Source organism: Lepisma saccharinum, chromosome 20 (assembly GCF_977018435.1).
Source record: "Lepisma saccharinum chromosome 20, izLepSacc3.1, whole genome shotgun sequence".
Taxonomy (NCBI): Eukaryota; Metazoa; Arthropoda; class Insecta; order Zygentoma; family Lepismatidae; genus Lepisma; species Lepisma saccharinum.
The window spans coordinates 60,560,934-60,588,080 of record NC_139248.1 but is presented as its reverse complement, the minus strand read 5'-3'; the positions used below and the strand labels follow the sequence as shown (position 1 = coordinate 60,588,080).

The following is a 27,147-nucleotide window of genomic DNA, read 5'->3' as shown; positions in this document are numbered from 1 at the left end:
AGGAACCCTGGTCCAGAAACGACTTGATCGAAAGTTATAAGCGAAAATCGGTGTATGAAGATCTAATACTTTTATTACCTGGACAAGTTTCACAAGCTGCTACATTCACAACAGTTGTTCAAAGTGGCGTCCCCCAGCTTCGCTGCAGGCACGACATCGTCGCACAAAGTTCTGGCGTACCCGTTGGAACATCCCCGGGGTCGTTCGAACAACGTCACAGGCAGCGAGTATTCTTGCCAGGAGATCCTCTTCAGTGTACTACAGGTGTCTCGTACACAAGACTTTTCACATGACCCCACAAGAAGAAATCAAGTGGAAGCAGATCAGGGGACCGAGCTGGCCACGGAACAGCTTGTTAAACTTGTGCAGGTAATAAAAGTATTACATCTTCATACACCGATTTTCGCTTATAACTTTCGACCAAGTTGTTTCCGGACCAGGGTTCCTTATTTCAAATTGATACATGCGCCCTTCTCCATCATCCCTGAAAGTTTGTATCATCAGCCCGGAAACACCCTGTAATAAAAATGCCTATATAATAAAAATGCCTATAAAATAAAACTATATCTAACGATAATGAGACGAATTAAAATGTTTACATGATTTGTAGAATATTCTGTAGTATCGTACGTACATGTCATATACAGGGTGTTCATAAAGACCCGGTACCAATACCATGTATATTGAAAATAAATCGGAAGTAAAGGATGTGTGGATATTAGTAGATATGAAATTGACTGTTAACTGAAAGAGGATGAAAATGTTACTAACCATTTTCAATGTGATGTAGAAATACTTAAATTTGAAAGTGAATGACAGAGGTCAGAGGAGAAGGGGGTTGTAAAAGGGAAAGACACCAAATCCTTAGCACCAAAATGCAGACATACCAAAGTGTGTGGTAGGGTTCGATAACACAATGGTTTTGATCCCACTTTTAACTGTAGGCCGAGTCCCAATTAGCCTATCTGTGCATAAAGTGGACTTAAAACAATACTCAAACTCAAGCTTATGTTAATGTATGTATTATTATTACATAATAAATTATATTAACATATTAATTATTATATTTTTGGATACGTTGTCAAGTTTTGTCTCACCTCGTCTCCCCACTTACCTTTATTATTTTACTTTACTATGGTGCCATCTCTTGTTCTCCATTTTCCTGTTCCTCCCCACCCTTCACCCTTTTTAATTCCTCCATTAGTGTGGTAAATAGTTGAGCACGACCAAATTTTCCTTGCCGACGGAATTTTCCTCGCAGGCATTATATTCTAAAGCAGCTTTCCCTATTCGATTCTCGCACCATTTAACTCACCACCGTGTAATTATGTAAATAATGGGGGAAGAGGGGGCAAAACATTTGCATACGGCTGTCTCGTCCGCTTGCAAATTGATCCGTTGAAGCTTTTGTTTAATGACGCCTTGAGAGAATGTGATAGTTTCCTCAGACCTTGCTGAAATTTCAGGAAAAAAAAATTCAATTCCATCCACTTTGTCCTTGAGAATTCTTCAGAGGCCTTAACTTCGCTTCTCCTTTGAAGAGAGACACCAAAGCATTTGTTTCACTTGTATGTATATCACCCTAGGGAACGAAATGCTCATGATTAGTTTCACAGGATTTTATGGGTAAAAAAACATTCTCGTTTTACTTAGAGAAGTGTTGATTGACATTTCAATATTAGCACAACACTGTAGCAAATCCTTGTACACAAGAAGCTGTTTAATACTTTAATACACTACTTTCAAACATGTTTTTGTGTTGTCTTCTACATTCTTCTCTCCCTCTCTCTTTCTGGTTCTGCAGCCCTTGGTGTGCCTTGGCCTCCTCCACAATGGATCTTATTAGTGGTGACGTTACATGAGACGACAAACCAGGATTTGAGTCTAAACAACGAGCAAACGTGTTTTCTTCCTATTCAAATCAATGCAATTTTCCATCGGAAGGGGTAGCTTTAATTATCGTGACAGCAGTTATGAAACAAGATTATGATGCGTATTGTACATCAGGGTAAAGATGAGATTTCGGAGAATACGACTATATATCACACATACCTTACAGAGAATAAGGTAAAGAATAACCAGAGTAAGAAAATCATGCATTTTTATACAAAAGTTGGACATTCCAGTTCCGAGCACAGCCGAAGCTGGCCCGAAGCTCACCCGATCTCAAGTCGGTCACTCTGCCGTTATGGATGATGGGAAACCAGCAGCCTCAGGCGACTGAACCGCCGGCGCCCATTGGCTGTGATTTCGGATCGGATTCCTTTCGGATATTCTCTTTACTCGATTTGCTACTCCATTTATTCTTTACATTCTCAACTGTAAGGTAGGGTTATATGTTATATAGACGTATTCTCCGAAATCTCATCTTTGCATTGATGTACAATGCACTCACAATTTTGTTTCGTAACTGATGTCACGATTCTTAAAGTTACCCTTTGCAATGGGAAACTCAGTGTATTTGAATAGCGAAAGAAGCACGTTTTTATTTGTTTAGACTCTGTCCCAGCTCGTCGTCTTCTGTGACGTCACACTAACGGAGTCCATCAGCCTCCATTCCACTCTGTCATCAATTCTTCTCCACCATCCTTTAATATTCATCGTCCGCAAGTTTTGCTACGACGTCGTCTATCCATCCAAGTCATGGTTTACCCTTTCTTCTTGCCTGATGAAGCTTTTCTATCAACATTCTTCTTGGCATCCGGTCTTCCAACATTCTCTCCACATGTCCCAACCACTTTATTCTTTGAGCTTTGACAAATCTCACTATATCCTGGCCTTTTATTACATCATCTAGGTCTGCATTATATCTTATTCTTCAGTCATCATCTTCCCTCACAGGTCTTTCTTAATATCAATCTCTCAAATATTCTGAGAGTATTTTCATCGTACAATTCCAAGGTCCAAGTCTCTGATCCACAAGTTGAATTAGTTTGAATTTGAATTTGAATTAGTGTTTTAAGTCCACTTTATGCACATTAAGGCTAATCGGGACTGGACCTACAGTTTAAAGTGGGATCCGAATCACTAAGTTCCTCTACCGGGTATCGAACCCGTGACTCCCTACATATAAGGCGACAACGCTACCACTGCGCCATCGGGGAGGCTCTGATCCAAAGTGACAACTGGTTGTACCAGTCCTTATACATTTTTAGCCATGTATTTCTTGTAATCAGTCGATTTCTGAACTTCTGCTTATTTGCAAGAATGCCTGCCTGTATTCCTTCCTTTATTACTTTACTCGTATCATTATCGTTATACAGGGTGTCGCAAAACTCTTTCAACAACGCTTGGGTGCTGGTAGATATCATAAAAACAAGTAACTTTTCCCTATAAAGTTTACCTCGAAAGCGCTTAGTTTCTGCGCTATAAGCGCTTAAAATCTATCCTGTACGTATGCAACCCAACACAGCAAACGCTTGCTCTGACATAACTACCAGGGGCGCGTGGCAGGGTTGCCACTAGCGTTCCTCGTTAAGAAAGACGACTTCAAAACAACAACTTGGGAGTCTTGCCTGAGCAAGATCCAAAACATTAATGATACTTGCGATGTTGTAAGAAACATTGACAGTATTTATAAACTGATCAAGACAAATAATGGGCAGACTGAAATTCAAGATTACTCATTCTAAAATATCACCATAATTGATTGATTGGGTTTATTTTAATTCGCTTTTCTGCCAATTTGGCTAATCGCGAAGATGAGGATGATATGATATGATGAAATAACAAATGACACCAATGTCTAGGCCAGGATTTAAACCCGAGACACCTGGCACCGTAGCGAGCTGTGCTAACCACATCACCACGGAGTGTTTCGTTTATGAAATTTTGAGTTTGTTGGGACGTATCGTATGCGGACGAGCAACGTCGTGAAGCAACACAATGCCTTCGCTAAGCATTCCGCGTCTTTTGTTTTGAATTGCACGACGCAGCCGGATTAATGTGTCACAGCTGTCTGTCCTCTAGGCAAGAATTCAACCATTCTTCCATACAGAAAACAAATCACAGACCGGACTTCACAGGGCCGATTGATTTTCTTGAACATTTCAAAGCTTCATAAAACTACGAAGAAAAAGCATGACCTGCTCCCACGCGTGCCTGCGGTGAACTAACGGATGATGGACGTCAGCGAGAACTCACACGGTGGCGACTGCATCGCTACAGCGGCAATATTTGCACACGGTACTTACTTTACGAATACGCCTCGTATTTAAGTGACCGTAAAAATCTGTTTATTTTTAGGTATCAGTTACTTCCATCTGTGCGCAAGGAGCCCGATTGAGGTCTCGTCATCTGTCGGAATTCTTGATTGCGCATGCGCAATTTCAGTCACCGTCGACCGAACTTCTTCTACTCGAAGCAGTTGCAGTACAAGTTTTCGTCCAAGCCTCGCGGTTAGAAGTACTTCAACTCCCTTTCGTGCGAAATCGGCACACCGTTTGGCTTGAGCAAGCATTCCAACTCCACCTGAAAGTGCCAGTGTTACGCAACCAGGATGGGACTTCATTAAGAGGGTATTCCTCAAATTCTTTTTCCCCGAACTAGTAAAAGTTTTGTAGTAATTTCAATCACATATTTATTTTTTGAGCATAAGGAACTTGTAATTACTTTTACTAGTCATTTAGAACTTGTGAGCACGATTCTAGTGGTGTATTCATCAGTACTCCTCTTTTATAATTAAGGTAGTAGAGATGTAGTTAATTTGTAATAAATATTTGAGACTGCGCTTACCCATTACAAACAGTAGCAACAAATTACGTGATTATGTTTGAACTGTCATAACAGAATTGATAAAAGTCACCTAGCAAATTTACAGCGCATTCTGTAATGAAATATAGTTCAAGACGAATAGGCAGGCAGAAAGAAAGGCAGAGAGAGGGAGAAAACTAGAGAAAGGGAACGAGAAAGAGAGCCATAAAAAGGAAGAGACATGGATCGAAACAGAAGGAGAGAGAAATTTAGATAGGGAAAGAGTGAGACATGAAGAAAGGGAAAGACGAAGGAGAGGTACCTGGACAGATTTTGACACAGAGAGAGAGAGAGAGAGAGAAAAGAGAGGGGAAAGGAGAGAGAAAGAGGAATACATAAAGAGAGAGAGTGAGAAGGAAAAAGAGGGAGACATAAGGAGAGGTAGGGAGAACGAGAGAGAGAGAGGGAGAAGGGGAGAGGGAAACATAAAGAGAGAGTGTGAAGGAGAAGGAGAGAGAGAGGCGTACAGAGAGAAAAGAAGACATAGAGGAAGAGAGAGAGAGAGAGAGAAGGAGATGGACATAAAGAGAGAGAGGAAATGAGAGAAATGGAAATGGAGAAGGGAATGAGAAAGAGAAATAAAGAGGGACAGGGATGAAGAGAGAATGATATAGAGGGGAGAGAGATAGAGAGAGATGGAGACATAAAGAGAGAGAGAGAGAGAGAGAGAGAGAGAGAAGAAATTGAGGGAGACATAAGGCGAGAGAGCGAGGGAGAACGAGTGAGAGAGGGAGAACGAGTGAGGGTGAGGGAGAAAAAGTGAGAGTGAGGGAGAGAAAGGGAAACATAAGGAGAGAGTAAAGGAGAAGGAGAGAGAGACGTAAAGAGAGAAAGAGAGACATGGGGAGAGAATGAGAGAGAGAAGGGGAGAGGCATAAAGAAAGGAGAGTCATAGAGAGAGTGAGAAGGAAAGAGAGGGAAACATAAGGAGAGAGAGTGAGAAGGAAAGAGAGGGAAACATAAGGAGAGAGAGTGAGGGAGAACGAGAAAGAGGGAAACATAAAGAGAGAGTGAAGGAGGATGAGAGAGAGAGACGTAAAGGAAGAAAGGAAGACATAAGGAGAGGGAAAGACTTAGAGAGAGAGAGAGAGAGAAGGAGTAGGAGGTGGACATAAAAGAGAGAGAAGGAGATGTACATAAAGAAAGAGGAAACAAGAGAAAAGAAGCTACAGATTGAGAGATAGAAATAGGAAGAGGGAGGAGGAGAGAATGAGAAAGAGGGGGAGAGAGAGAGAGAGAGAGAGAGAGAGGGAGGAGGGGAGAGAAAGATTTGGAGAGAAAGAGAAGTGAGAGATGGAGACCTCAGAATCAATTTCCACGATCGCTCTTAAGTGCACCGAAGTACACAAACGACATACGAAGCAGGAAAAATTCAACGTCAAATGCCAGAACAGTCTTCAAATGCCGATACGAGGTTTGATGAAATGCAACTTAAATTGTCTCAACCCAACCGCAGCATCAATCCACAGAGTCCTTGGCAAAAACCGACAAACAAATCCAATATTTTCATCTCCCGAAGAGACTGAAGACTTGATCTATCGCTTTGATCAAGCTAAGGGTTTCCCAACCAAGGCGGAATCTTTGATGCTGATTCCAAAGCTATCCACCTCGAAATGGACCACGTTCGTGCATTTTCTCTGGAGAACTGATCCATTAGAATAAGTCAAAACAGACAGGAAAGGTCGAAAATATTATTTCTTTCTCCGCCTCGGCATTGATTTCCAATGAACAAACAACCTCAGTCTTTTGAATTTATTACTTATCTTTCTTGCTTTCGGAAATATAATTGGGTTTAATTCTGTTACGATGAGGTTTGAAGTGGAGAAGAAACCGAAATGTCATGCCCCGCTCAGCTTCTTTCAGATTCAAGATGGTTTTAGTAAATAACTCAATTTGCTGACCAAGGCAGAAATTATTTTATTATAAAACATAAACTAAACGTAACGTAGAAATTTTATAAAGAATATAGAGGACAGAATCAAGAAAATATGCACGAAAGAATGTGAAAAAGAAGGCAAAATAAATAGCCTATGGAAACAGCTGGAAAAGAATGGCTACGAGAAGGAGGATAGATTGGACATAAACAGAAGAAGGAAGAAAAGTGGCAGGGAAGAAGAGAAAGGAAAAGAGGAAGAGAAAGAAAAAGACAGGAGGTTTGCAATAAGGAGTATGGGGAAGACCACAGAAAAGATATGCAAAGTGCTTAGGAAAGCGGGCATTAAAACTTACAATAAGGGAGGGAGAAGCATCTTAAGAATAGTGAAGAATGAAAACAAGGAAAAGGAAAACAGATAAGAGGAAGGGATTATCTACCAAGTGAAATGTAAAGAATGTCAGAGTGTGTACATAGGAGAAACGAAAAAGAGGCTGAAAGACAGGTTGAATCAACATAGGGATGATGTACGACTTAAGAGAGAGAGAAATGCGATATTTAAACACACGAGACAAAAAAGACATGGCATAGAGTGGGATGAGGCTAAGCAGATAGGAAGGGAGAAGAGAATACTAGTGAGAAAATGGAAGGAGGACCGCTAGGTGACTCATGTGCTATTTTTATCTCGTACCTGCGACTGTTTGTTGTCGGGTTGATGTACTGTACATTGTTTAGAATGGCGTCGTTAGATCCAGACTGCATAGCGGAAATTCTGCAAGAGGATTCCGCCTCAGAGTTTTAAGTTTGCGACGATTTTGATGATGCAGATGAATTTGAAGATTTGGAAGGTAGGTTATATTCGTAATAATTAATTGTTGACAATATAAACAGTGTTGCAAACTCTAGTATTTTATGAATGAAGTGAGAAGAGGTCATTTTTTGGGTCTATTCATCTTGCCTCTTGCTTGATTCTCCTACATGCACTGATGTATTTTTAGTTTTTCCATTTTTTATTTTGTATAGTGTATGTAAAATGAAAATTTATTTTATTTATTTAGTTTATTTATTTATTTGTTTAATTTTTACAGATGACGCAGAACCAACTGATACATCGTCTGGTCCTGTCCTGCAGCCACTTTTTCATACAAAAGATAATTACCTTTAATTTGTAATTATTTTTGTAATTATTTTATGTTATGTGCACATAAGAAGTATTCTTATGCAAGATTCAAAAGATGTATTGATAGTTTATCTAGTTAATTATTGAAATTCCCAGATTACGAACTTAAAAAATCTCTATATTAACATGTGTTACAATGTTGTACTTTTTTTCACAAAACATTGCTGAAAAAATATTAAAAAATGCCTGAAAATGAAAAGAAAATTTAACTAATTTTTGTTCATTGAAAAGAGGAAGTTTTGTTGATTTAAGAAATATGTGGTAAATAAAAACAAATTAAAAATATTTTTTCTATGATTTATTGAAAAACAACCAGAAACCGCAGACCAGAGGCAAAAATGCTGTATTATGAGGCCAGACCCGAATCCTTAGAAAATTCTCTTATTATTACTTCTCTTCCTTTTTGCATCCTTTGAAACCATGGTCCGAATTCTTCCATTTTTCCGTCTGTAACTAAAGTCCCGCAGAATTTTTGGAATATCTGGGTGAACTATGTTTTGTGGTGTAGCTTATTTCTTGACATTTCTTTGCCGATCTCCATGGCATAGTGGCGGGCAGAGCTCGCGACGACGTCAGGAATCCCGGAGTCGAATAACAGCCTGGACACTGTTGTTCTTTGTGAGAGTTCCTCCGGCAATTTCATCATATAATCACTCTTCCTCACCGAAACTGAGGTATGGCTTTTAAATCAGCGGAGCTTTGTGTAATGTATTGCTTTCTAAGTTCTGAATTGATTATGTTACGGTTTTCCAGTTCAAGACATATTAACAATCGTTCTTGATGGCCTCTCTGTCCAAATGTTTCAGATGATTTTGTTCTTTTCCTTATCAGACAACCAAGACAAACTACACGACTTAGAACCGCCATAGCTACACGAAGTTTCAGTTTTCTGTACACTCTGCATGTGCTGTAAATATGTTTATGACCAAAAAAACTACCCCTTTATCACAAAAGAGTCAGTTGGTTTTTTGGTATGGAATGACGTTGACAGTAAACTGAACATAATCCTAAAATAAAGTTACACTAAATATCTATGAATAGTTTGCTTTATATTTTACTTCCTACTTAAACTACTAATACTAAATGACCATTTAGAAATCTTTTAGTGCGATTGTGATTGCCTCTCTTTGTGAACGTATCAATCATATCACATCATTTCCCTGCCAATAATGGTACTTTCCTTTTCTTCTACCTACTAGGGCTGGGAGTACTCAGCAGCCATGTTCATGGTTGTGAACGCCGTAGCCCTCGGCTTCATAGGCTTTGCATACTTCAAGATGCTTTCGGTGATCAGAGAGTCAAGGCTGTCCCTCAGGTCCACACAGGAGAGACAGGACCGTGTTGTAGCTCAGAGGTTCGCAGTCATCGTGGGAACAGACTGCCTCTGCTGGGTGCCAGTCATTCTCATCAAAATATTGGCCCTTCTTGGTAAGTAGGAATGAAATTAAATTATGGTAGTCGTCAATGAATTGTTTTTGACAAGAGAAAATGTGAAACGTTTTAACAGATTATCTCTTGCTATGACCAGCTGAGTTCTGTAAAAGTTTTCGAAAGCTAACGTAACTCTCAACTTCAGGGTAACAGGAAGTTCTGCAAGGGATTTCGAGAGTTAACGTCACACTCATCTTCAGGGTAGATAGAAGTTCTGGAAACGTTTCCGAGTTATCGAAAAGCTAACGTCACTTTCATTTTCAGGATAGATAGGAGTTCTGGCAAGCTTCGCGAGTTTTCGAGAGACAAACGTCACTCTCGTCCTCAGGGTAGAAGGGAGTTCTGGAAAGGTTTTCTTGAGCTAACGTCACTCGCATCTTCACTCATCTAGGGAGTTCTAGAAAGGTTTGCAAGATTTTGAGACGTAACGTCACTCTCATCTTCAGGGTAGAAGCAAGTTCTGGAAATGTTTCAGAGAGCTAACGTCACTCTCATCTCCAGGGTAGGTGGGAGTTCTAGAAAGGTTTCGGAGCTTTCAAGAGCTAGCGTCATTTCTGCGCTGAAGATGGGAGTGGCGTTAGCTCCCGGAAAACTTCCAGAACTCACCTGTTCCATACTCCAAGACAATCTGTTCATCATTCGCAGCCAGGAAAGCTTTAAGGCTTATTTCAGTGGTGGAACGGCTCATGGCAAGCAACTTCATTTACATTCGTATGGTATGTACATAGTAACGTTGCTTATTTTTATCGCAATGTGGTATTTGAGAGAGAAAAGAGGAAGATGGACAACACTGCCAACGTTTACCTGTCATAGCTGCGTATGTAATAACTTGAGGAAACCCAGTTATGATATTTACCCGCAAATTCCCTAATTGTACACCCATCTCGGTCGGTGTTTACAGAGTGATTTGGACAAATTTATATTACATTCTGTATTTCTTTCAGTTTCAGTTTTCCACGTCCGTTTAATATTTTTCAAGTATGCATGAGTGTGAAAAGTTGGGAAATGCTCAAAGCACCTATCTTGATATTAACACCTATAGGTGTGTTGAGTGTTATGCTATGCGTTAGAGCACAGAGATTAGCGAAAATTATCTGGTAAATATATAACTTTTAAAACCTTTACAGAATCAAATGCCTTTGCGAAATCTAACAATAATGATAACGGATATGACCTGCATATATGAATACCATCGATCTAATCATAGTTAGTGTGCTGTCTGATAGAACGCATTGTAAGCGTCATAAGATAATTTGAAACTTGCCTTTCTGCTGTAGCTATACTGATCGCAACTCCAATTGGCGGTTGAACTTGATGGCTATTTCTGGCGCTTTCTTTCCCCCAATCATTTTCGGGAGCGTGTGGTCCGATGGGTGTTAACAAACTCAGTTGCGAAGTTAAAGCTGAAGGGATCACATCGCTCTCCCGAAGTAACGTTGCCAAGCGTACTTCTGTTTTTGCCAGTTGTCTTTATATGGCTGTGTGTCCGCCTGCATTCCGACCTGTGGGTGACCCTTCCGGAAACTTCATCTTTCAGGGTCACGTGTGCAGTTGTACCATTAACCCCCGCTCATTTCTGGTGCTGACAATACCGTTGTCAGAGAAGACCCTTTCTCTCTTTACAGTACGTTTGGCAACATGTGGTGGACCCAACGCTCATTTGTTTCGTCCCACGAAGAACGTTCGGTACCTTGTGACTCGAAAATGCCGCATCTCAGTCGAAAAAAATTCAACTCATCGCTGATTCGCTGTTTCCCAGCCGCCAGTTGGAGTTGCCTTCAGTGTAGGGGTCTGCCTTGTTTCACTTCACTTCTGCAACCTTGTGTCCTGACGTCAGACGAGTAATGCCTACGAGGTTCAGTTAGGCCTGTTAGGTTAGGTTCCATTAGCATAAATACAATGAAAAATTATTATTTAAAACTGAAAAGTTTTCTCCTGTGACGTCAGATCACAAGGTTGCTCATGTTTTGTGCGATAAGTGAGACCCTCAGTATAGTGTAGCCGACCTTCATAGTTTAGTGGTCAGTACACAGGGAACGGTACCCTTTTATACATGTTATGTATTTTGATGCATAAAATAGTGCATCATTCGCATTATATGAACTCTAATGTGTTACTGGAGCAGGGTATTATCCACAATTTTCCACCTGGCGTTGTAACTTCGTATTTATAGAGGGATGAAAGCAGTGGCGGCTCGTAGTCTGGCTCTATGGGTGTGCACTTCAGTCCATCCTCCAGAAGTGCTCTACCACCCTTGTGAAATACTCACACCCGTTTTTGCGTACATAATGAAGCTTAATATATTGGCAACCCAAGTTTTGATCATCATTCAGTGAAAATGATGCTATGACAGAGTTATACGTATTTTATCATTTTTTTAACACGGATTTTTTTACAAATTTCAAATATTCCGGAAATTATCCAGCCAATTACGAGAAGAGCGATGTTATTGTGCAGTATTTAATTCAGCATTCGATAACCTGACAAAATCACTCAAAACATAGAAATACCGATCTACAATATTAATACTATTGTCGATTTGCAAAATATTTAGTAAAATATTTCTCCCCCGCTCCGCTGATATTAATGAACAAGGATAATAATAACATTGGCGTATACCAAAGGCGTACACCGATCCAACTACCACATGGAGGATATCAGTTTTAATCTATCTAGCTGTTGTTTATTTCTAATGACAGACTGATCAAACCAAGCAAATCAAGCGAAATCAAGAGAATAATAAATGTTAAAGCAAATAACTCACTAAGTTTACACGGCCTTGCTTCCTAATCGTACTCCAGAATTTTCCTTCTCTTCCGCCGTATCCATATAATAGTGCAGTTGCTACAGGCTTTGTAGCTAACTTCCCTCCAAAAATTCAAAAACGTTAAATGTTAATTCTGCTTTCGCTATGTACAGTTTCCCTATTCATCATGAAATCAAACACTTTGCACTGAAACAAGAACGACCTTTTGACAGCGTTAAACAATTTTGTAACGCAGTAACAGCCACACAATGCAAAACAGCTAACTATTTGATGCACGCTGCTTTCCCGCGGGTTGATAATTCGGCTACTTCGCCACAGAGGTCGTTTATTTTGACCAAGATGCACGAAGCAAAAGCAAGCTTAAAACACCCGTTTTGGTTTCAGTTGCCCCCTCCCCTCTCCCCTCCTTTTTTCCCCTGTTATGGTCGGGACAATATACCATCCACATTTCCCTTTCATAGAGAAAAGGATCCCTCAATGTGCGATGATGTATTGGTTTCATCGACTGCGTCACACGATCTCCAATGGAATGGGTTTGCAACATTACATTTCTTCGCACACAGATCGATGTGTTCACGGCCTTCCTAAACGATACAACACCCCCTCACACGGCGCTCAAGCCAAAACACCCAATCAGCGTCCCCTACGCGACTGCTGCAACAGCGTCATAGAGAGCGAAACTACCATTGTGTTCAACCCCGATCGCGGCCTGGTCTACGCGGGTTGATATCACGCATCGCAGACTTCTCCACCATCTCTCTTGGTGGAGCGGAGTGGGAACACTTGATGTTTCGAAGGAGATGGAGTTCAATAAATAACTATAATAATAATGATTTGCATTACAGATCTATTTGGGTGTGCACGTGCGAATGTGCGAATAGGCAGAAGCCGCTGCTGGATGTAAGTATAAATTATGCGCCAAAATGGCCATATTTGGACCTTTGAGCAAAAGTTTCCAGAAAATTTTTGGCGGTGTGTGTGGATAAATCGCTGTACTGGACTCAATAATTTTGTGCCAGTTGACACGTTTTGGATTCTGTGTGTTACCATAGTAACTGACTTCTTTGAATCCTTAGTGCCTGGAAATGTTTCTAAGATTTCGAGAGCTAACGTCCCTTTCATTTTCAGGATGGGAGTTCTGGCAAGCTCCCCACTTGCAACCTCTATGGACGGTAACATTTCAAGCGCGCACTTTTCACACTTGCCGTGATGTACGAAAAACAATTCATAGCTCGGGAACTAGTTGTCGTAGAGAGATGAAATTGGTTTTGCTTACTTTCTTAAAGACTGAGATATTAGTTAAGTAAAATGTATACATTGTACCTCCCAATTATGCGTGATAAAGGAAAGGTACGTCCTATGGCAAAAGAATGAAAAATTATAATACTTAGCACTTGTGCATACCTACAAGCATGAAAGTTCCGTTTAAAACAGGCTGATACTTCTCGTGGAAAAAAAAATAATAACAATGTATGAAAACGGGTGTTGCCAGTTTACGGAAACAATTTCCGCAATTTTAATAGTAACAATGCATATATTGCTTTGTTATTTGAGCATGTCGTATCCTTTTATGTATACTAATGAACAAAACAGACAGAACTGAAATATTGTGTGTATATTTTAAGGAATTGCGTGTTAATTGGTGCAACGTATTGCCACGTGGTTTGGGCAAATTACGAATTTTGGGCTTTGACCACACGTCTTCCTCTGGACTCTTAATTGTCGAACCTTGTTGAAGTGTTGTTTTTTCCTTATTGTTACACGTGATATTGAAATGTTTCATAAAACAGCGGTGGTTTAGGATTTATCGCCATTTTTATAAATCTATCCCATAATATTACTAGGGGGTGACGAAGGACATTTTCAGTCTCCGCTTGTTAATAATGGTAACAATGGGTATATTGCTTTGTACATCGAGTATGTCATACCTTCTTATGTATACTAATAAACCAAAAGACACAACTGAAATATCGTGTGTAGTTTTAAGAAATGGCGCGTTGATTGCTACCAAGTGGTGGTGGAAGATATGTGGGGAAGTTAAACCGTATAAAGCTAGGATGCCAGAGGATACAGGTTCGAGCCTTGGAGAGACTCGTACCCAGGGGGTCCAAGGGGGCCATACCCCCCTCCCCTAGAGCCATGAGCCCGACCCTGTGGCCGAGTGGTTAGCACATCGCGCTGCGACGCCAAGGGTCCCGGGTTCGAATCCCGGTCGGGCTTGGTTGTTTGTGAATGTCCATTCATCAATTTCATCATTTCATCACTCATCCCCATCTTCGCAAATTAGCCAACAGGCACAAAACGCGAAGTAAAATAAACTAAATCAATCAATCAATCAAACCTAGAGCCATGAAATATGTTGATGCAAACCTACAAAAAAAGCAGGGATAATTTTTAAGATTTTGCAAGAATTTAGATTTTATTCTTGTATAAATGAATGGGTTGGCTCTGGAGAGAGGCAGACTCCAGAAGTCTGTAGTCTGTTACATTTAGTAATTTTAGTTTTATAACCATTTATGCGAAGCTACTAAATGTTCCAATTTGGTCGGGACAGTTCACCACATTTACTCCCTGTTTTGACTTTTTTCGAACTGCAGTCTTGATGAGAAAATGTCCTCTTTTTGTGGTTTATTCACATTCAGACATGTTCTTCATTATAAAGATAATTCCATAGCGTTGGTGGTCACATTAAGGGTACTACTAATTCACATGGCGGAAGGGGGATCTCAAACCTTCCCACCAACAATCTTGTTGTATTAAAATTTTTCCCCCATTAAAATTTTCCGAGGGTAAGAGTTTGTGTTATAACAACAAAGATAAGCAATTACGTAGTTTGGACTTCAAACATATTTTACTAAGAATAACATCATAAACACCTACAAAGATGGAATAACAAAGAACGATATCAGTCTGTGCGAGAATGTTGCATACAACTCTTGTTCTCTTCTCTATAGTTGGTAACAGCATGGGGTAAAAACGTACTTTTACAGTCATAGATAAGATTTTAAAATTATATCAAATTGAAGTAGTAAGAAATGGAGCCGTAGCTGGGAAGGTGGTTGTCATTGTCATCCTAGGCCCCTGGATTTCTCCTTCATTTCTCACCTCCTTTCGTCGAGAATAAGACATAGCATTTACATGTTAATTTAATAGGAAACTAATGTCTTCCTAAAGTTTCTAATTTTTTGTCCCTTCACCTTGTTATCCTTAATTTGCAATCAATTTTGCAGATGTGAACAATAACACACATTGCTTCAATGAAGATGGTGTGGGATGCACAACCGACTGTCCTTTTATTAGCCACATTTCTTGAATGCTAAGTTCTATTTTCATCGAATTCAACGGAAAAGAGTAGGTACATAACATTTCTACAATGTCTAAGTATGCCAGCTGCATCTAGGTAAGGTGGGGGGGGGTGCAAATTCGGTGCGAAAATCATTCTCGTCCTGGGCGCTGAAATCTATAGCTATAACTCTGATAAGGAAATGTTTCCTTTCGAGAGACCATTAATAGATTTACACCATTATAGAAACATAACACAATGAGAGTATGAAAATTTAAGTATTACTTTTAATAAAAAGCAATAATTAAATAATATCTAACACTTATTTGAAACATTTCACCTATCTTCTAACTTCTTGACAGTTTGAACCAGTCGTTAAAGGAATTGATTTGCTACTTTATAAATGTAGCTAACTAATGTATTTATATATGTTTATAAATATATATATGTATTAATTAATTATTTGATAATTGACATATTTCATGACAATTATATATATATATTGTTGTAATCCCGTTTTACTTGGGATCTGAGGTCACAGGGAAGTTTCATTTAAACATTTAGGTAGAGCTTAATAATATCTGTTGGCTGAACCTGCTCCGTTAGGAGGGTAGAGATATGGAAAGTTGGTGTAAAGGTTATTCACGCTTGTTCATACCTGGTGGTGTGTGTGTTGTCTTGTCCTGATGCTTCTCGCAGACCGAATCGTGACAGTTGCCAAGGTTCTATCCAGCGACCCTCAGCTCACCAGACCGAGCGATCCCTCGCGACTTGTAGCATGCTAGGCAGCGGTAACTCCGTGTTCCATCGTCGTAGTTCAGCAGTCTAATGTGTTGTAAAGTAATTAGACTAATTATCCATGTAGCGTCGATGAGTGTCAAGTTCTAATAGAGAGTAGCGTCGATGATAAGCGTAGTTCGAATGAGCGCGAGCTCCGGGTAGGAGCTTGCTTTTATAATCTCAGGCGTCGAAAGGTTGTTAAACCTTTCGAACACGATGGATCTCGTTTAGATCCACGCGTTTGCCTTCAGTTCCTTGTTTAACGGAAGTTACAAGTTAGCGCATTCTTGGGATCACTCGCTGGTCGGACAAGTTCAGGAAATAAACAAGTGTGAATATTAACATGACGAGGTTTTCTCGGTTTAATAGTCTCCATATCTCTACAATATATATATATATATATATATATATATATATATATATAACTAAGGATTCGAGCTTGCCCCCCCTAAAAAATCCTGGGTCCGGGCCTGGCCCTAGATGTATCATTGTATTTGTTCCATCTCATTTCATCCTCATCGTTGTCATTATTTTGTAAGTGTAAAACAGCCTCGTTCTTGAAAGTTTTTCTGAAAACATTTTCAAAGAAATACACCCATTCGAACAAGAACGTGGGCTTGTTTTGTTCACTTTAATTTTCGCCCACAACTTGGTTATCACACAGGAAGCCGTTTAGATTAAATATCTCAAAGCGGAGAGCATAAGGGTTTAATGCTCTGTGACCAAAAAGTATAAAACAACCGACACCAGTTAAAAAAACTTGGTTCCCACTCTCCATCGCATCAGAGGTTTGATTTTTAAAAAGCATCGTAAGGATTTATATTTTTTAAAGGGAGCTAGCCACATGCTTTGTAAATTGATCGTTGCCGCAGAGCTAGGTGGGAGGCTCATGTTACAGCTTGTCCATTGCTTCCGAGTCGGAGCAGTATTGCCAAACCAGAAAGCAAAATTTCTCCCCCGAAAACACAATATTTCCTACTTCCATCCAAAATTTCCCTTCATCTAAAATAATGAAACTGCGATCACATAACTTTATTATTAATAATAGTAGTTTGCCATTAAATCATGAAAACATTAATTCACAGTCATATGCATGTATAAAGAAAAAATATGAAAGTTTCATAAACATTAGGTTTATACTGCCTGTGTTGTACAATAATTTCAAAAGTTATATAATAATAAAAATATATTAATTGTTCGTAAGCCAAATTAAAAATGTTCATTGTGGTAAATTTGGCGACGAGATTAAAGGAAAATGTGCCAACCTGTGTGACAGAGTGGTCAGCACAGGGCGATACGACGCCACGGATCCCGGATTAGAATCCCGGTCTTGGCATGGGTTTTCTTTATTAGTGTTCCTTCATCAATTTCTTCATATCATCAGTTTTCGCGATTAGCCAAAACTTCCAGAAAAATGAAATAAAATAAACCAATTCAATTAATCAATCAATAAATGAAAATGTATTTCACACTCGAATATGTCAACCGTAGTTTTATAATTTCCAATAAAATTCTCCTCTTTCCCCTTCTCACAGAAAATTGTATTTTAATTTCTCTGCATCCAGGGAATTTTCTCGTTAGCTGGCAACACTGGTCTGGGGATGAATTCAAATATTCTGTTTGAGCTTGAAACTCTGAAACAAAGGATTATGTGAAAAGTGGGTGGGCATTGTTCAATACAGAATGTGGGTTGCGAGTATTGCGTTACAAGCCCTGAACAAAAAGATGGTCAAGTCTCTTTTCTACGTAGTTAAATATTCTGTGTGGGTCGTGTAGGGTTGTTCTTAGGAAATTCGCAGCCAAATGCAAAGCTCATACATCACTCGATTTGGTTTTTTGATGAAATATAATTAGTACCGTCGTTAGCAAACATGATGGGCTGGAAACTTCATATTTGGGGTGAAACTTCACTTTGTGTTTTGGGGGTAGTAAGAGTTGGAGAGTCTTGACGCGAAACAGCACGTGTGAGGGAAATCCCCATCACTCCTGTTACAAAGCTACCTTTACTGTCCAGCATTTCAATTTGAAATCAGAGCCGTCCACCATTTCGTGCATCAAGCCAGTGTCGCAGGTGCGGTTTTGATTTGGGTGGTATAAAGTTCAACCTACACAAACATATATCCATCCCGATCGTCGCATCATAGTCATAGTCAAAGAGTCTTGGTTTCTATATCCGGTGAAGGCACATAATGGGTCGGAAAGCACGTTAAACTATAGGTCCAGTCCCGATTCGCCTATCTATGCATAGTGTGGACTTCAAAGACTCAATCGATCAATACGTTGGAGGTGCACACACAAACACACACTCACAAATCATTATGCAGGGTCCAGCTTGTTACGGTATTTTTCGACGTAGTCCCCATCGAGTTGTATACACTTGGCCCAACTTGTCTGCCAGTCCTGGAGGACGTGCTGGAACCCGTCTTTTGACATCGTCTTCAGAAACGTCTCCGCCTTCTTCAGAACGGCCTTTGATGAGTGGAAACCCTTGCCCCGCAGCTCCGATTTCAGACGAGGGAACAAAAAAAAGTCACATGGAGCAAGATCCTGGCTGTGTGGAGGGTGAGCCAGATATTGGGCAACAACGTTGGAAACGTGAGGGCGTGCATTACCCTGGTGTAGGCACTAAACAGATGGTTGCAGTTCAGGTCGTTTTCGACGGATGTGTTCAGCCAGGGTCTTCAAAACTGTCACATAATACTGCCCAGTAACCGTGGTTGACAATTCCACGCTAGTCGAAGAAGGAAATCACCATTACCTTATTCACCGACGGAACAGCGTTGGCTTTCTTTGGCGTCGGAGAACCGGGTGATTTCCAGACTGTGCTCGCCTGTTTGCTTTCGAGATCGTAGTGGTGAAGCCAACTCTCGTCACCAGTTATGATGGAATTCAGGTAGGCCTCTTCATGCTCCCCTACCAGACCTCCACTCTCACCTGCTTCTGTTCAGGATTTAGCAATCTCGACACCCATCTTACACACACGCGTCTCATGTGCAAGCGATCGTGCAGAATGGTGAACGCACTACCATGGGAAGTGTGTAACACGTCCCTAGTTCATGTATTGTTATTCGGCGATCTTCCCGAACAATGACGGCAGCTGTGTTAACCATAATCTCGTTCACTGCCGGCCGGAGCGCCCGGACCGCCCTGCTTTCTGGTCGAAACACGGTCCTCCTTAAACTGTTTGAACCATCGAAATGCGGTTGATTGTGGAAGGACATCTTCGCCGTATGCCTGCTGCAACTGTGGCGGATTTCTGCAGACGGACTCAACATTTCAAAGCCGCGTATTGCTCCTCACGAACGGACTCCATTTTCCGCATGAGACTTCTGACCATTCGTGTTTTGTTTGCGCAGTGTTGCCAGACTGACGTGCTTGAAATTTTATCTGCCGATTCCACAAGACACGTTCTTCTCGCGCAAATTTCTTTCACCGCTGCATGTTCAATGTGTGATAAAAAAAAATCATTCTCACTCATTTTTGACTAGCCCTCGTATGTTTGTACTTGTATATACACATGGGCAATTTCATTTTAGAACAGATCATACAGCTGTTAAGTTAAGAAATGAAGTTTGCATAACCGTGTACTCCCAATTCAATATGCAATATTTTAAACATGTTTTATGTCCATTTTCTAGGTAGTTTTTAACAGGAAAAAGTACAATTCAGGATCAGATTAGCTCAAGGCTTCATTCCATCGTTTCAACTCATTTTCAACACTGACTACGACAGATGGAATGTGGCCTCGTCTGAAAACAACACGTTTCCAAGAATTTGAGGATCCCGGTCGATACGATCCAGCATTTCAATAGCTAATTTCTGTCGTTGTGGCTTATCATTTGGCTTCAATTGTTAAACAACTTGCACCTTGTAAGGGTAAAAATGAAGCCAAAATCTTCGCACGCCATGCGTTAATGGTTTTCTCATCAGGTGCTTGCTTCACTTCCATATTCTCTCCGGTAATTTCTTTGCACTGTAATGATTGATTTGGTCTCTGCATACCAGAATACAGATTGTGCGCGCTGCTGCGGAGTCGGCATTGTGCTTTATGCGATTGTGGCGCTGCATAGTGAGAGAACGGCGAACTTCGAGGTCATGCTATAAAATTCTTTGATTTTCTCTTTCGTCTAGTACCACTTGCATTCCATTGTGTTTCATAACCTTTCAGCAATGATGAATTGAAATGTGGGAGGTTTGAACGGAACACGCTGTATTATATATGTTCAGGTTATTTTTCAGTTCTTGAGTTTGAGTGTTTTATGTCCACATTAAGCACAGATAGACAAAAGCCTATCAGCTGTTATGAAGCGCAATGTAAAGAACAAAAATAAGTTTTTTGTACTTCATTCTGAAGAATTTTGTTATAGGATTGCTTCTTCAAAAGAGTCTGCACATTTATATATTGACTTTGTTTTGCTTACTTGCAACTTGTGGTCGCTAGGTTGTTTTGATCAAGTTACTTTAATTTTGTATGCACAGTAGCACGACCACAAACGGATAACAGCTGATGTTCACGACATTGTAACATTTTTCATTTTAAGTGTTTTAAGAGATTCATGCCCGTTTCGACCAGTACCGAAGAACTTGTTTTATTGGCCCAAGTGATAACCCGCGCCAGAACGGAAGTATCGTTTCGCCCGAAGGGAAATATGAAAGTAAATATTCCCAATCGTGTAGAGCCAGTGTTTTAAGTTTACTTTTATGAACAGTTTAAAGTGGAATCCGAATCATTGTGCTTACAATAAGTGGTTGTTTTTACGTTGTTCTTTTTTTGGCAATTTAATTTTTCTTTTTTCAGGCAAGAATTGGCTAAAGCTAAATGAACCAACGAGGAGTATGCAGGATTGCCTAATTTCAATGGCGTTAAACACAGCCTTTATAATGTGCGAGGAAGACATCGACCTGCAATACCTAAAACAGTAGAAGATTTGCCTAACCTAACCTCACTGGCTAATACTATTAAACAATGCGACAAGGCTCCCCTTTGGAAGCCACACCTGATTATTTGGCTTTTTCCTTTCACATTCAAACCATCTTTTAAAAATTCCCTCTGGGCGAAACGGTAACGGGCGAAACGTACTTCCGTTCTGGCGCGGGTTATCACTTGGGCCAATCAAACAAGTTTTTCGGTACTGGACGAAAGGGGAATGGGCGAAACGGGAAGACGCGGTTTGAAGGTTGGAAAGAAATCTCTCGGAATTTCATTCCTTAAAGTTGGCAAGCCTACCCTTTCGCAAAGAATTCTGGGTGCACTATACCCTTGTACGTACCTACGTTCCAGCACTACTGCATCAAGCTGTTGCCAGTCCTCCGCAATCAGAAATTATTGTTTCCAACGTATTTGTTTTTCTTTAATCGAAGCTTGATTTGTCGGAGAAAAGAGCACAAAACCCACCACAGCTGACAGTGAAGTCGCATTGTGTCCCTTTTTGCAATCAAAAAGGCAATTATGGCGCCAACATTGTCCACAATTGCAGCAGATGGTTGAGAAGGTAATTTCCACAAGAAAGGCTGAAACGTCAAACACAGCACATTGCCCTGTCACATCATGTTATTCTGTTTTCTATGTATGCTTGTTTTTGTTTAGTGTTATGTAGTCGCGGCTAGTGATTTGTTGAAGATAGCCATTCAGAACCTCCTCGCAGTCCTAATTAGGTTCCCTTGCCTAACGTGAACTCTAAAGAAAGAAATTTAGAACGCTCTTATAAAGAGAAGTTGATGTTTTTTTTTTATTATTTGGAAAGGAGACGCATGCCCAGGGTTCAATACACAGAGTGTCTCAGAAGTCCTCCGCACCCCTAGATTATATTACATAGCACATAACTTCTTATAACAAACCTATGTGCAAGGGCGCCCGCAGGGAGGGACCAGGGGGGGCACTTTGCACACTGAGATTTCTGGACTAAGTTAATGTAATTCGAATGGTGAAATTCTAGGAATATTTTACAAAATAAAATATTGTTTTTGTGACTTAAAGGCCGTAAGTTACAAAACAACAACAACAGTTATTATTATTATTATTATTATTATTATTATTATTACTATTAAAGTAGGGTTACATTTAAGCCTAATATCTAACTATGAAAAAACAGCTTTTTCTCCTACATGAATTAATACGTTAAGTATACAGTTATGTAAATATATACAGATATACAGAATATGAAATGTATAAATGTAATTTTTAATATATATATATATATATATATATATATATATAAGTAGTAGTAGTAGTAGCAGCAGCAGCAGCAGCAATAATAATAATAATAATAATAATAATAATAATAATAATAATAATGATGATGATGATGATGATGATGATGATGATGATAATAATAAAAGTTTCTATGACTTTGCCCCCTTGGGAAAACTCCTGCGGGCCCCCTAGCCTATGTGTTTATATCAGGGTTCGAAATCAGTGAGGATTGGTGGGGGAGGAGCAGATAGACACACACACAGGGCTGATCAGAAACCGATGCCGACGTATCGGTATCGCAAAATATCTCGGGAGCCTATTTATCCTGGAAATTATTCAAAATTCAAAATGCCTTTTCATTTTGCACCAATTTTGCACGAAAAACTATATTTTGTGATTACATAATATGTATTTTTCATATTCTGATGAAATTATTGAATATCCTAAATCAAATTTCTTGGTACCTTGATGTATATAATTGGAGAAGAATATTTACACACCAATATTGATCAATATTTTGAACAAATTTTAATTCTTGCATTTTTCAAGTATCGGCATCGGTATCGGTTCAGCTCTTATATGTGTATATGTGTGTGTGTGTGTGTGTGTGTCTATTATTATTCAGACGAAGAAGTTATTGTGAATTGCATAAAGTGGGCCTTAAATAATAACTCAATCAATCGATAGACAAAATAAGACCAATGGTAACGCTGATAAGTCTTGTTTCCATTTTAATAAAACATTAAAATGCTGACCAAGGCACAATTTATTGTATAAAAATATACACTAAAAACGTAAGGTTTCAACCCTCTAACAGGGTATTCTTCAGACGAAGAATTTATTATGAATCTTCGTCTGAAGAAGATCCTATTAGAGGGTGGAAACGTTACATTTTTAGTGTATATACTTAGACAAGTGGACACAGCATTTTAATGTTTTATTAACAAAATAAGAGTTTGATATTAAACACGTCCAGTTTCGAAATTAAATATAATGACTATTGCACCAGTGGCACTTCTGAAAAGTAATACAGGAAACTTTTATTAACCTCCCATTGTTCTTGGATTTAATCTTCAAAAAGTTCTGCCCATTGCTACTTAGGTAATACTACGAAATATATAAATCAGTTATTTATTAATTGTGATAAAGTTTGTATTGCGATAAGATAGAAGACATGTACGATATGCGCCAAAATATACAGTACTGAAACTCGCGCATCTCAAACACGTGGCTGCGTTTGTCGACGGGGCATAGCTCCAGCTGCACGTGTTCGCAGTACTGAAAAGGAAGTTGTGTTGTTCAGTTGTTGTTGGAAATGGGTCTCTTGACGGAGGAAAAATATTCATAATTGAGCATTATTTCCGCTCATATGGAAGCGGTCGTGAAGGTGGACCGAGTTTGAAAAAGGTGACTGGTCTATATGCAACCCAAATGACAATCGTCCACTCCACATGCCCTAACCTAACCTAACCTTAGGTTTCCTGACAGTTATGCAACCCAAAAGGCATGATTGTTATTTGGGTTGCATATAGACCAGTCACTATATTGTAACATGTCTTATACTTTTGTTCATCTTTTCATTTCAGTGCTGTATATTTTGGCGCATACTATCTGATTTTTTCATACCTATGAAAAATGTTGGTTGTAGGCCCTGTGTATATTCCATGCCCCAGGCACCATACCCACCTGGCAAGCAACTGTCTCTGGTAATGGACAGAACTCTTCCAGTAGTTGGTAACCATATTTCCCAATTTTGTCGTCAGTGTTTCACCGACCTTGACCGTCGAAGTCTGAAACTGCTGAAACTTTTCTTAGCTTCAGAGGAGAGTTGCCGCAAACATTTCCTTCAGCGTGAAAGAACTTTGCTCCCTGTGGGCTCGTCAAATTGGATTTCCACTCTGCAAAAATGGGAGTTTACTTTAACTTTAGTCCCTGTACATTTTGTCGCTGATAGTCAACTTTTTCACCAACAGGGAGCTCATTAAATTGTTAGCGGAGTATTAATTATTTAAATTTCTTACTTTTCTAAAACAGATTCATTTTTAATTATTTCGTCTCGCTTTAGTAACTTCCTTTGTCACTATTTCGGCCATTTACTTTTCTCGCAAATATTTTTCAATTTAATTATCTCTAGTAATAGGGAGATAGGTACAGTTAATGGCGCTGATTATCATTTCATGGCGGCCTCTGTGGCGAAAGGTACGTGCTACGAAGCCAGAGGTCCCAGGTACAGTGTCTCTCAAAAGTTTTAGGACAACGACATTTTAAACTAGGCAACCCAATTTACTCAAGGCGTTGGTGGGTTGCGTGCAGAGTTAGGCTCAATTTCAGGGTTGCCACATGCACAATAGATATTTATAAAACACACGAAAGAAATAAAAACAAGTATTATTGTATAAAATTATTAAAAATATTACTATTATATCGCAAGTGATAAAATTCTTTCTCACAGAGAGGATAGACGAGGAGAGAAGATGTAGTGAGGAGAAAAAGATTCTAGGAGAGATGATGAAAATGGAGCAAAGAAGAGAAAGGGGAAAAAAACGAGATGAGAGAAGAGGAGACGAGAAGAGGGGAGTGGAGAGTAGAGTAAAGGAGAGAAAAAGAGAAGAACGAAAAGAAGAGGAGAAGAGTGCAGTGGAGTCGGAAATATAAGACAAGAGAGGAGATAAGAGGAGTGGAGATGAGTGGGATGGAGATAAGATGCGAGAAAAGTAGGGAAGGCGATATGAGATAAAGCAGAGCAGAAGGAGGGGAGAGAAGAAGGAGAAGAGAAGAGAAGAACAGAAGGGACTGAAGAGAAGAGGTAGTTGCAGAAAATATCGTCTCAGCGTCAAGAATTGATGCATTGGTCAAATTATCGACATGAAACATTCAATAACATTTTGAAATGCATTGGAGAATGTATTGGATCGGTTCGAAATGCCTTTTGGCTTAGTTCAGAGCAAGGTAAAATTTTCCATGTAATATCTTTGATTTTACCTGAAATTATACCACTAAAAACATGAATGTAATTTTAATATTTATAAGAATTATCCAATTTTTGTCCACTACTCGGTTCGTTGAAATGGAGATTTTGTAATTTAATATTTCCCCTCCCCCCATCGTTAATTCCAAACTGAATCATTCCGTTTCACAGAGTGTGGACAATGAACACAATGAGATATGTCTAAAACTTACGAAAATTTTCTGACACCGGAAGGGTTTGAACCTACGACCATCAGATTCACAGTGAACGGTAAACACTACCCTACAAGCTTTCGCGCCTGAAAGTAAGTAGAAGGAGCTGACCAATGTGAAATGTAGATGCAACTCTCCTCCTACATGTAATGTGCAAATAATATTTGTTTGTAACAAAGAAAACGAAGGTAGTACGACTCGGCGAAAACATTTAATAGAGAATTGCACATGATGAGAAGTTTTCATTCGATATTTGCGGAGGTATCCGTGCATTGAACTCGAGTGGGAAAAGGTGTAAAATTAGTATGTCCTGAATTACCACAAATATAAATAGTTATTTCATTAATATTTGTCAATGTCTTTGAAGCAGTACACAATTATCGTTAGAGTAATTCACGATCTTATACATGAAAATATCCCTTTGAACGTGTGTCAATTCATTTATTTGTTTATTTTTTTATAAATTCCATATGCAGAACAATGTAACAATTGTGGGGTTTCATCAAAGACAGGGTATTCGTCACACCGATGTCGCGTGATGTCGCTTATCATCGCAGCGATAGACACTATCGAAAGGCCCACATTGATGCGAGTATGTCAAGAAGTAGACTGTCGTGTTGATGTGTGCCGTGTCACGCATGGTACACACATTTAACATTTGTAGCTGTCGAAAAGAACTGTTTTGAGTTCCTCGTTCGTTCTGGACTGGTTTCATTAAAGTAAGTGCAATACTTTACTTGCAATAAATTAGTGTAACCCCTCTATCTTCTATCTTCTTATATATAAATGGATGTGTGTTCGTTCCAGCGTAACTCTCGAATGCCTGGAGCGATATCAACCAAACGTGTACACGAATCACTTGCAATCTCGAAAGAAATACTGTGGGGGTAAGACACCCCTGGCACCCCTAGGTGTGGGTAGGGAGTCACATGTAAAAATAATCGAAAAAGACCGATATTAATGTAGAATCCATAGTTTTCGGGGTCGCTAAGGTGGATAGTGACACTCCCAATGCCGTTCAACTCCAAGTTCATCACCTATCGGGATGGAGGGGGAGAGGAAGTTAAAAATAAAATGTAAAAATTTCCTAGATTAGTGTCGAATCCATAGTTTTCGCCCGGTGGAGGCACAAGTGGTTCGGATCACACTTTAAACTGTAGGTCCTGTCCCGATTAGCCTTACTGTGTATAAAGTGGACTTAAAATACCCAATCAATCAATCGATCAAACTATAGTTTTCGGAGTCTCTAAGCTAATTCGTGACATTCACGATGACCAAACGTGGTACATAAATGACTTACAATCTGGAAAGAAATACTGTGGGGGTAAGACACCCCTGGCACTCCTAGGGGTGGGGGTGGGGAGTGGGTGGCATGTAGATATAATCGAAAACGACCGATATTAGTGTGGAATCCATATTTTTCGGGGTCGCTATGATGAATAGTGACACTCCCAATGCCGTTCAGCTCCAAGTTCATTTTACACTATAGTTAGAATTCATTATTTTCCTGTCTAATAGAAGATTGGGATAAATAAATACCCTGGCAACGCCGGGCAATCAGATAGTTATTTATAAAACATCCGGTGTGTGTGTGTGTGTGTGTGTGTGTGTGTGTGTGGCCGCGGTGGCTCAGTCGGTAACGCGTCTGACTACCATGCTAAAGGTCCCGGGTTCGATCCCCGGCCGGTTCAAATCCGGGAACTTTTCT

General features: G+C 39.7%; 1 protein-coding gene across 1 annotated transcript in view; it reads left to right on the top strand.

The window, feature by feature from the left end:
• LOC146003488 (relaxin receptor 2-like) overlaps window positions 1-27,147 on the top strand; it is a 354,498-nt gene that overhangs the window by 245,168 nt on the left and 82,183 nt on the right. The window contains exon 11 of the mRNA XM_083141779.1: window positions 9,005-9,233. Within this exon, the coding sequence (XP_082997905.1) occupies window positions 9,005-9,233 (229 nt within the window). The remainder of the gene's footprint in view (window positions 1-9,004; window positions 9,234-27,147) is intronic.